General features: G+C 34.9%; 1 protein-coding gene across 1 annotated transcript; it reads left to right on the top strand.

Moving 5' to 3' along the window:
• Positions 1-597: 597 nt before the first annotated feature.
• On the top strand, positions 598-6659 carry LOC132609918 (uncharacterized). The gene is made up of 5 exons (XM_060324130.1): positions 598-1011; positions 1100-1347; positions 1482-1893; positions 2223-2857; positions 6572-6659. The coding sequence occupies exons 1-5, from the start codon at positions 598-600 to the stop codon at positions 6657-6659; spliced, it is 1797 nt and encodes a 598-aa protein (XP_060180113.1).
• Positions 6660-11762: the final 5103 nt, after the last annotated feature.

Here is an 11762-nt window from a genome sequence, read left to right as displayed (position 1 = left end):
ATCAGAGATTTCAGAAATTTCATTCAAAATACAGGTTTAAATGAACTCCAGACTGCTGGGAGGCAGTATACTTGGAGTAATGGGACGATATACAGCAAGATATAATGCAGCCTGGATGCTTATAGCAGCAACTACTAGTGTGACTGCCATGGAACCCTTATTCTGTGATCATTCTCCTCTAAGCCTGTACATTACGGACTCTGGAAGGAATCAACAAAAACTTTTCAGATTCTACAACTATATGGCTGAACATGATGGTTTCAAAGAGGCTGTGAGCAGATGCTGGAATAGGAACCTGTCTCATCCAACACTTATTCAAGTCTGGCAGCAACTAATGCAGGTGAAGAAGGGGATGAAAGATTTGAGGAAAGTGGAGTTTCAAGGAATTAAGGAGAGAATTGCTCAGGCCAGACAGAAGCTACTGGATGTGCAAGCCCTAACAGCTGATGGCAAACACCAGGAGCTCCTCCAAGAGGAAAAAGGCCTAAGAAAGGAATTAGAAAAATGGACTAACATTGAGGAAAGTGTATGGCAGCAGAAATCAAGGGTGCAGTGGCTAAAATTGGAGATTCTAATACAAGGTATTTCTTTGCTAGCATGAAGAGTAGAACTGCACAAAACAAAATTAGTTGTCTTACAAGTGATACTGGGAGATTATTGCACACTGATAAGGAGATTGAAACTAATATATGTACTTTCTATGAAACATTACTGGGAACCAAAGCAGTAGCACTTCCTGCTATTGAACCTGGAGTAATGAAAATGGGGAATATTCTTGATAGGAAGGATCAATTAATGCTACTCCAAACTGTCTCTACTGAGGAAGTAAGACAAGCTCTAAATGACATTGATGATGGGAAAGCACCAGGCCATGATGGCTTCAATGCAGTATTGTTTAAAAAGGCATGGAGTATTATCGGTAAGGACATCACAAGTGCTGTAGTGCAATTTTTTGACAATCCTAACATGCCATCTGAAGTAAACTGCTCCAGTGTAACATTAATTCCCAAGGTAAAAAAATCCTATTTCTGTGAAGGAGTACAGACCTATCTCTTATTGTACAGTGATCTATAAGATCATATCCAAGATTATAACTAAGAGAATGAATGGTGTCATGGAAAAACTAGTGGAGAACAATCAGACTGCTTTTGTGCCTGGCAGGTTGATCAGTGACAATATCATCTTAAGCCATGAACTTGTGAAGGGATATAATAGGAAATTTTTTTCTCCCAGATGCATGCTTAAGATAGATATGCAGAAAGCATATGATTCAGTGGAATGGCCATTTTTGGAGCAAATCCTTATCAGCATGAATTTCCCTGATCAGTTTGTTACATGGGTCAGGATGTGTGTCACTATTGTATCATATGCCCTAGTCATTAATGGGAAATTAACCAAAGCCTTCCGAGCCCAAAAGGGACTTAGACAAGGGGACCTTTGTCCCCTTATCTGTTTGTGTTGTGTATGGAATATTTGAATAGGATGCTTAAACCACTGGGGACTGACCTTAATTTCAACCACCACCCAAAATGTGACAAACTGAATATCGTCCAACTGGGGTTTGCAGATGACCTTTTGATGTTTTGCCGTGGGGATGAGATATCTATCTATAAAGTCTTCGATTGCTTTCAAAGATTTTCCAAAGCATCAGGGTTGATCGCAAACACCGGCAAGAGCTCTATATACTTTGGAGGAGTGGATGAGAGGACACAACAAGTAGTACTAGAAAGATTGAAGTTCTCCAAAGGGACTTTACCTTTTCGATATTTGGGAGTGCCACTTAGCACCAAGAGGATATCAGTCATGCAGTGCACCCCATTACTGGACAAAATGATAGGCAAAGTCACTCAATGGACTGCTAAACTACTCTCGTACGCTAGCAGACTGCAGCTGGTAAAAACTGTCTTGTTTGCTATACAAACCTTTTGGGCACAAATTTTCATACTCCCTAAGAAGGTGATGAAAGCAGTAGAAACTATTTGTCAAACCTTTCTATGGACTGGTGATACGACTGCATCCAAAAAAGCACTCATAGCCTGGGAACAACTATGTCTGCAAAAGTTGCTGGGGGGCTGAATATCCTACATGCACAAACATGGAACAAGGCTGCAGTATGTAAGTTGTTATGGAACTTGTGCAAAAAAAAGGATAAACTTTGGGTAAAATGGGTACATGTGTATTATATCAAAGGTCAAAATCTATGGAACTATTTTCCAAATCAGGCATCCTGGATGTTAAAAAAGATTTTCAAAGCTATCAAAACCTTAGATGAGGCTGGTATAGATGAAGAACATTTCAGAGCCTCACAGGTGTTTTCCATCAAACAGGTATATTTGAAATTGAGGGGGGATTTCCAAAAAGTCAGTTGGAGAAGAATTATTTGCAACAACTTTGGCACACCTAAATGGACCTTCATCCTCTATCTGGCACTTAACAAAAAGTTGTATACAAGAGATAGGCTGAACAAGTGGAACATCACTGATCAGATAATGTGTCCCTTATGCGAGAGTGCAAACGAATCAGTGGAGCATGTGTTTTTCAAATGCAACTACTCTACTAGTGTTTGGAAAAAACTGCTAGGATGGCTGGGCTATAATAGGGATGCAATGGAATGGACAAATGAAATGACTTGGCTGACAGCACAAGTGAATGGGAGAGCTGCTCAATCACATATGGTTAGAATGGTAGTTGCTGCAAGTGTCTACTATGTGTGGCAAGAGAGAAACAACAGGGTGTTTACAAGCAAACAAAGGACTCCTGAGGTGCTTATAAAGAGAATCGTTCAAGAAGTGATGATAAGGGGAAGTATGCAATCAAAACTGGTCATTAGACTCAGCCAGCTAGATCATTACCCTGTGTAGGGTTTGGACTAGGGAGAATTTAGAAGAATAGATAGAAATGTTAGATGCACTGGACCATGGGACTGTTTGTCCATGCGCCAGATTTCCTAAGCTCTGTACACAACTCTACTTTGGTTAATAAAGAACTTTATTTACCAAAAAAAAAAAAATATATCGATTGAATCTGAATGGTTCAGAATATGATTTTCATTAAGTGAAAATCAATGACACTTTAATATTACTTTCGATATACATGAAACTAAGCTTTAAGATAACAAATACATAATGTATAGACAAACAATTTAGTGTTTGATTATTGACGCTTCTAAATTAGAACTTTGGTTAATTCATATTCATTTTTCCCCTCAAATTTCATTTTTGTTAAGAGAACAGAAGGAAGGAAAAAAGATGGAGGGTAGATGCAACTGCTGCATTGAAGATAGATATGGGAAATATGCCATCCAGAGAGGATGAAAATAAAGTCACATTCTGAAAGTTTGTATTAAAAACTACTAAAATAAAAAAGGTAAACATCATCACAAGTTACAATAACTATCAATAAGATCACGTGTGTTGGTAAGTAGTCTTTCATTTTTAATCGGAGGTCTTGGGTTCAGTTCTGCTGGGTACAAAATCGTTTTTGTTAGGGAGCATCTTACCCTCAAATGTGAGACTTCTCGGTGTAAACTCGATTTTGTCGGGCTCCAATTGAGTGCCGGACACCGAATGGAGAAAAAAAAACCCATAAATAAAATTTTAATAAAAAGTTATAAAACAATAACTGTCATAATCAGTGTTGAAATGACAATTTATGGTAATTATTCTTTTAAGCGATTGAAGTTTATCCTTGCTCTTTAAAAAGAAATAATAATGACCCCATTTCATTTGTAGTAGTTTCATGTTTTCACAAGTTTGTATTCAATCACTTCACCCAATTAATTTCTCCTCTTCCAGAACTATGTAAAAACGAGTAACACATGTTATTCATGAGTGTGGTACCAAATACAGTACATTACATTATTGTTGTGCAATCTCTTATGTCATTATTGTATTACAATCTTTTAGTTGTTTCATAAATGAACAAAATAACAGTTATTATATCATTAATAAGGAGGTGATGTTTGGGCAACACCGAGCGGGTTGGATTATAACACATTATTTTACACACCTTGAATTTAGTGACGGAATTAGAATTTTTTCTGAGGAAGTTAAAAATAGGCAGAATGGATCGGGACCCCCCTGAACTTGACGACTTTTATTCAGTGCACACCTAAACTTTACACTGGCTTAATTACCCCCCCCCCCCCCCCCCAACTTGACAATATGATAGGCACGACCCCCCTGGATGTTGACAACCCATGGAAGTGTGACAAACGCGCTGCCACATGAATATTTTTGTCCATGTGACATTTTTTAAGGATAAAATATATATTTTCACAATTTTAAGTTCACCAATTATTCAAAATCATCTTTTTGGGGCCAAATATGTAAGACAAACCTAAAACAACAATATTTTGACTATAATTTTCTTATTTGGCTAAAGATAATGATATTCTAATCAAGTTATCTTTATATATTTGGCCAGGAAGAGAAGAAATACACAGTTAGAACAAATAATCTTGCATCAAAAGAAAAAAAAATCTTGACCAAATAATTTACGAATTTGATCCGAAAAAATAATGCACAGCTGAAATAAATAGTTATTGCATCAAAAGAAAAATACACATTTTTTTTGTAAAAAATACACTGTCTAAACTTCATTACTTTGGCTAAACCGTCGTTTTATTTGGCTAAAATAAATAGAGTTTCAACTAAGTTTTGTAGATTTGGATTTAAAAAAAATACATAGTTGAAATAAATATTTGTTATATCTAAAAAGAAAAAAAAATACAATTGAGATAAAATATTCAAGGTATATTAAGAAAAAACAAAGAGAAATACAATTGGAACAACTAAATCATTATATTGATTATGTGGCAATTAATAGTTGAAAAATACCCCACTTGAAAGCAAAAGCTGATATTTTTAAATTTTTATCCATTCCACACGCCTAAAAGAGAGTGTATTCACGCTCTTTGTCACGTCAGCGAGGGGGTCGAGACTATTATATTACCAAGTTCAGGGGTAATTAAGCAAATGCATAATTTAGGTGTGCATTAAATAAAAGATGACAAGCTCAGGGGGTCTGAAGTCATTCTGCATTAAAATATGAAGAAGTAAACATACAAAAAAACTAAAGATATTCAACTCTATTATTTGACTCGCCCAAATTCGACCTCACCCGTCCATTTGCCACCTTTGACTAAATCCCTTCAGCCAATTATGTTCTTCTCTTCCGTGTAAACTGTGTACTAAAAACGAGACACACATGTTGTTCATGAATGTTGTACAAATTGTACAGTACCTTATTGTTATACAAAATCCTCATGAAATCCTCATGTCTTATCAAATCTTTAAAAAAAAAAAAAAAAAAAAAAAAAAAAGGTAAAACCTAAAAATAAGCCCTTTTATTGTTAAGGCTAAGACCCAAGCCAGATCCCACCCCTCTAGGCTGGGGCACAAACTTAACAAACAACACCTGCAGATTTGGTGGCCCAAATAGTGTAAATCCAACTTTGGAAAATTTCCTCACAATAAAATAAATGGAATTTAATTGAATTATGTATCATACTCCTTCATCCCAATTTATAGACACTTTTTCTTTTAAGTCAATCTTAAAAAAAAGAATGACACATTTTTATATTTAGTAAAAAATTAAATTTAAATTTACTTTTTTACTTTTAATGAAATGATTTCTAGCCACATAAATTTTTATTGTTTGGAAACAGCCATCCTACCTTGGTAGGAGTAAGGTCTGCGTACACTCTACCCTCCCCAGACCCCACGTTGTGGGATTTCACTGGGTTGTTGTTGTTGTTGTTGTTGTTATTTTAAATTCAAATTTCAAACTTCGTGTCAAGTTAAACATCTTCTTATAAAATGGGACGACAGAAATATATTTATTATATATGCACTAAAACTTATATCAATAATTGTTTAATTATTTCCAATTTAAATAACTAGATTACCTTATCATAGCCAAATATCCATAAGAAAATCTTTAAAAAATAAAAAACCCCCAAAACTAGAAAGAAAGAAAAAAGATCAAGAAAAAAGAAAAAAGAAAAACACATCCTGCTTTCCCTATTATTATTTTTTTCCAGAAACAAACATAGACATAAAAATCCCTTTACATCTTCAAATACGTCAATGCTAATTCCTCAATTTTTCTTTGAATTTTGATTATTATTATTCTCTCACACATAGACACACACGTCAATCTGTGTTACCCATTTTCTTGAAATACTAATACTTCTCATTTCTATTTTTTTGTTTTTTAATTTTAATCTTGATTTTCAAGATCCTTATAATTTTCTTGAAATGAAAAATCCCATCTTTAAATTTATTACATAGGAACAAGAAGAGATTCTTGGTTTTTTGTTTTTGTTTTGTTTTTTTTAGTTTTTTTTAATTGTATAAATAATTATTATTTTTTTTCATTTGAGGTTTCTTTTATCTTCATTTGAATCTGTTGATCAACAAGTGATATCATAGTTTTGTTAGGGTTTATTATTTTTAATTATTTTTGGGGGTGAAAATGATTTTTTGTTTCATATTTAGGAGCATATCAAGAATCATTGTTAAATTTGGTTACTGGTGTTCAATATAACTGAACCTTGGTGTCTCTGTAGGGATTTCAATACACCTCTGTTTAGTACTGACAGAATTGGAGGCCAAGAGGTATCTGATCATGAGACAAGGGATTCTGAGAGACTTTGAATTTGACTGATATGAAAGCTACTGGTAGAACACTTACATGGTCTAATGGACAGGTTTGGAGTAAAATTTATAGGGCACTGTGCAATGGAGCTTGGATGAATAATTATGGACCAGTGAATGCTCAATTCAGAGAAAATGGTTTCTCAGACCACTCTCCTATCCACATAGAGCATCAGGGCAATGCAAGGCATACTAAAAGACCTTTCAAATTTGTGAATATATTGATTGAGCATGAGAGATTTGTCCTTACTGTCAAGAACGCTTGGGATAAACATATGCAAGGGCAAGCTATGTATAGAATATGGACCAAACTCAATTTATGTAAAGGGCCTCTAAAGGAACTCATGAGAACTGAGATTTGTAGCATAGACAAGAGGGTGCTGGAAGCAAGGAAGAGATTACAGATAGTGAAAGCTGAGATATCACAGTGCATTGCTAGTATTGTTGATTTGAAGGAAGCAGAAAAGCAAGAGCTTGCTAATTTACAAAAATGGTCTGATTTACAAGAGAAGGTCTATAGGCAGAAGTCTAAGGCTCACTGGTTAGGGGTAAGGGATGGTAACAATAAATATTTTTTTGCCCGTATGAAGGCAAGAAGTAGTTCCAATCATATATCCATTTTAAGAGAGCTAATGGAAGTTTGGTGCAGAAATATGAGGATATTGAAGAGGAAGTTCTGAAATTCTATAAGGGGATGATGGGGGCTAGTAATTCTTCTCTACCATGTATTGATTTGAACATTATGAGAAAAGAACCAAGCTGGGATTTGATGCAGCAAAGAATGTTGTGTATTGATGTTACCTAAGCTGAGATTAAAGCTGCATTGTTTGCTATTGAGGACAATAAGGCCCCTACGATTGATGGGTTCAATGCTCTGTTTTTAAGAAAGCTTGGATATTATACATGCTGATGTGTTCCAAGCAGTCCAGGAGTTTTTCCTTAGAGACATTATATTGAGACTGCAAATGCCACTGTGGTTACTTTAGTGCCAAAAATTCCACAACCTGAGACAGTAAGGACTTCAGACCCGTTGCTTGCTGCTCCACTATCTATAAGATAATATCTAAGATCATCTCTAGTAGGATTAGAGCAATCATTGATGGGATTGTGGATGCTAACCAGTTTGCATTTATTCCTGGTAGAGTGATATCTGACAACATACTGTTGAGTCATGAACTAGTAAAGGGATACACAAGGAAGCAGTTATCTCTAAGATGCATGATTAAGGTAGATCTTCAGAAAGCATATGACTCTTTGGAGTGGTGTTTCCTGCAACAAGTATTAAGGGAATTGGGTTTTCCTAGCAGAATGATCACTTGGATTATGCTATGTGTTACCACTGTCAGCTATAGTTTCTAGATTAATGGGGTGCTATCTGATTCTATTCAGGTCAAGAGAGGACTAAGGCAAGGAGACCCTCTATCCCCTTACCTATTTATTATGGCAATGGAATATCTCAATAGGTGCCTCAGTACTCTAAGGAAGGAACCTTGATTTAATTTTCACCAAAGGTGCAAGAAACTGGGAATCACCCATCTGTGCTTTGCAGATGACCTTTTGATGTTCACTAGAGGGGATCTTGTTTCTGTCCAGTTGTTAAGAGACAAGTTCAACATGTTCTCTGATGCATCTGGGTTGAAAGCAAACCTAAGCAAAAGCCATATCTACTTTGGTGAAGTTGATAATGATACAAAAAAAGGATATTCTGCAATATATGGCATATGAGCTGGGGGTATTAGCTTTCAAGTATCTAGGGGTAACTTTGTCGACTAAGAAACTATATGTTGCTCAATGTAGACCGCTTGTAGATAAGTTTGTTGCAAGAATTACATCTTGGATGGCTGGGGGGCTGTCCTATGTTGGTAGAAAACAATTGGTTAGATCAGCTTTGGTGGCCATCCAAGCATATTAGTCTCAAATGTTTCTACTACCTCATAAGGTGATCTTGCTCATTGAAGCTGCTTGTCGAACATACTTGTGGACAGGGGAAGCAACAGTGTCAAAAAGAGCTCTGGTGACTTAGGAGAAAGTTTGTATACCTAAGGATGCAGGTGGGCTTAATATGATTAATTTGAAGTTGTGGAATCAAGCAGCTATATGCAAACTGCTATGGGCTCTTAGCTTACAAAAGGAGAAATTATGGATTGCTTGGATTCATTCATACTATATCAAGAACCAGCATTGGCTTACTATGGAGGTGCCTAAACAAGCTTCCTGGATGGTTAGGAAGTTGTTCCATATGAGGAAATTTTGGAATACACTGGAAGTAGAGACCAATTACTCAAGCTAGCGACTTGGCTCTGGTTTTGTAATTCTTGCACTTGGTAATTAATAAAATGATTGTTAATTGCCAAAAAGGAAAAAAGAAAAAAAAAAGCATGACGAAGAAGATGCTTATGAGGTTTGAAAAATTGATAAGGATGAGATCATATATATCTCCACTCAAATTTTATCAATTTACATAATTTTGTTCAATTTTGTATTTCTACTTGTGTATAGATTTTATTGAACGACATAAAAGCACCTACTCTTCAAATATGCAAGTCTCGCTCATGGTCCAGCCTAGCATCAACCCCATAAAAATGTTTCTTTTATGAGAAAATACTTAAAATACCCCCGTTTGACCAAAATCTCAACTACACACCTAACCTTTGCGGGGGTCCTATTACTCCCCTGGACAAATTTTTTCAGTATCAAAATGCCCCTTTTTTGCTGATGTGGACAAGAGCGTGAATGCACTGCTCAGTGGCGCGTTATAGCCTTCAAAAACTACATCTGACGTGTTTTGGAGCGCCAACTAAGCTGCCACATAGATAAATTTAAATTCCCTCCATTTTTAGGCTACTTCATCTTCTTCTTCACCCTATTTAATACTCATCTCCATTTTTTTTTGTCAAAATAATACCCATTATAAATTCATAAATTAAACTCCGTTGCTACTTGTTGCTTGGTTGGAGATTCTTTGAGTTGATTTGGGGAGAAAATTAAACTCCATTGTGGAGAAAGCTATAAAGAACACCAAGTGGGTTTCTTTAAATTCTTGATTGTTTGATCAAATTAATGGATGAACTTTGTTCTACTTGGTGTTAGGAAGCTTCCTTACACATTTGGGTTTGTTTGGATTATAATCACTGTTTTCCCAAATCAAATTAAAAGAAAAATCTGAAGAAAAAAAAAAAACAAGGTTGAAAAATCTAATCTTGTTAAAGAGAATCTGAATGGAAGTTGCTTGTTTGGAGTTGCTACTTGTTGCTTGGTTGGAGATTCTTTGAGTTGATTTGGGGAGAAAATTAAACTCCATTGTAGAGAAAGCTATGAAGAACACCAAGTGGGTTTCTTTAAATTCTTGATTGTTTGATCAAATTAATGGATGAACTTTGTTCAACCTGGTGTTAGGAAGCTTCCTTTCACATTTGGATTTGTTTGGATTATAATCACTGTTTTCCCAAATCAAATTAAAAAAAAAAAACTGAAGAAAAAAAAACGAAAAATCTGGAAAAAAAAAAACAAGGTTGAAAAATCTAATCTTGTTAAAGAAAATTAGGGATGATGATGTTGATGAAGATGAAGGAGAATTAGGTATGGGTTTTCGAATCCTCATATTGAAAATGGAGTATGGAAAATTGAGAGATTTTTTTTTTTTTTTTGAAGAAGAGTAGATGCATGGAGGAAGGGGGAAATTAATAAAAAATGGAGAGAAATTAAAGATGTGGCACGTGGGCCAGGCGCGTGTGGACAAGCGCCTGTTAATAATTGGGAGTTATCATATTGGACTGCCACATCAGCAAAAAAGGGCATTTTGATACCGAAAAAATTTGTCCAGGGAGGTAATAGGACCCCCGCAAAAGTTAGGTGTGTAGTTGGAATTTTGGTCAAACGTTAGGGGTATTTTGAGTACTTTCTCTTCTTTTATTCTTCAAAAAAGCATTTCCCTTAGGTTTGTATTGTAGCTCAAGTGAAAGTTATATTTAATTGTCGTGTACATCATAATTGCTACTACTTGAAGCGATAAAGAAAGGCCAACCTTTATCAAATTACAAACACAACCTGAAGAAAAAATTGTCAATGATTAGTAAGCATTGATATAATAAGTAAGTTTTTAAATTTGGACATATGTGAACTTATTTAGTAAAATTCATCTATTACGTATTCAATTTGATCGGGATGCATGTGATAAAGACATTAAACATATATAGTATGTGCGCCTAAGTTATTAAATTTCTTATTTTAGTAACCTACTTAACTGAACCTAATTGTAAGCAGGATTCCACACAACAAACATAAAAAGAGCGAATTAATCAATACTAAAAGATATTTTAATGTCGTAATATTCATCACTGGTTAATTAGAACTTGTCATACAAGTTGACTCTTGTTCAAATGCTTTTATGACAGTGTTGTTTGACACCTCGGTGTCGACTCATCATCATATCCTAGAGTTGGAGAGGTCTCAAGCATTTGATTTTTTACCAAAAGTGTTATGTTTACACATTAGACTATCCCAAAGTGAATGGGACCAAAATTTCTATTAAAAAAAAAAAAAACAAGTAGAGTAATATCAAAGTCATGCTTTCTCGTAAGTACTAACAAATTTTCATCAAGTAGTTTATGTTTTACACACGTTCCATTTTATAATTAGCTCAAGTTACTTAAGTTTTATTCACCTACATAAAATAAGAGAAAATGAATAACAAAACAATATTTGAACGATAGAAGAATAATAAAACTACTTGACAAACCAAAGTAACCAATTGCCGATAAACTCAAATACTATCCACGTATTTGCCCTCAATCTTTTATGGACAATTTACACGAATGACTACTTTTTAAGGGCGGTTAACAATCAGTAGTTATCTTTTATCAATTTACAATTCGTAGCTAGTTTATGGCAAATTCGTTGTATTTGAGTGTATTTGAATGCAATGTTCAGCTGTCTTTTTTTCACTGTATTTGAATACATTGTTCAGTTATATCCAACCTTATTTGATGTCGCAAGGTTGAATGTATTCGACTGTATTTGAATATATTTACACTAAAAAATGACGAAGTGAAGAATATAGTAAAATTCGATCAAAATCACCAGCGAAAATACAAAATACACTGT

The sequence above is a fragment of the Lycium barbarum genome, chromosome 1 (genome assembly GCF_019175385.1).
Source record: "Lycium barbarum isolate Lr01 chromosome 1, ASM1917538v2, whole genome shotgun sequence".
In the NCBI taxonomy this organism is placed as follows: Eukaryota; Viridiplantae; Streptophyta; class Magnoliopsida; order Solanales; family Solanaceae; genus Lycium; species Lycium barbarum.
Note: the sequence above shows the minus strand (reverse complement) of the source record. Positions and strands in the feature narration are given on the sequence as shown.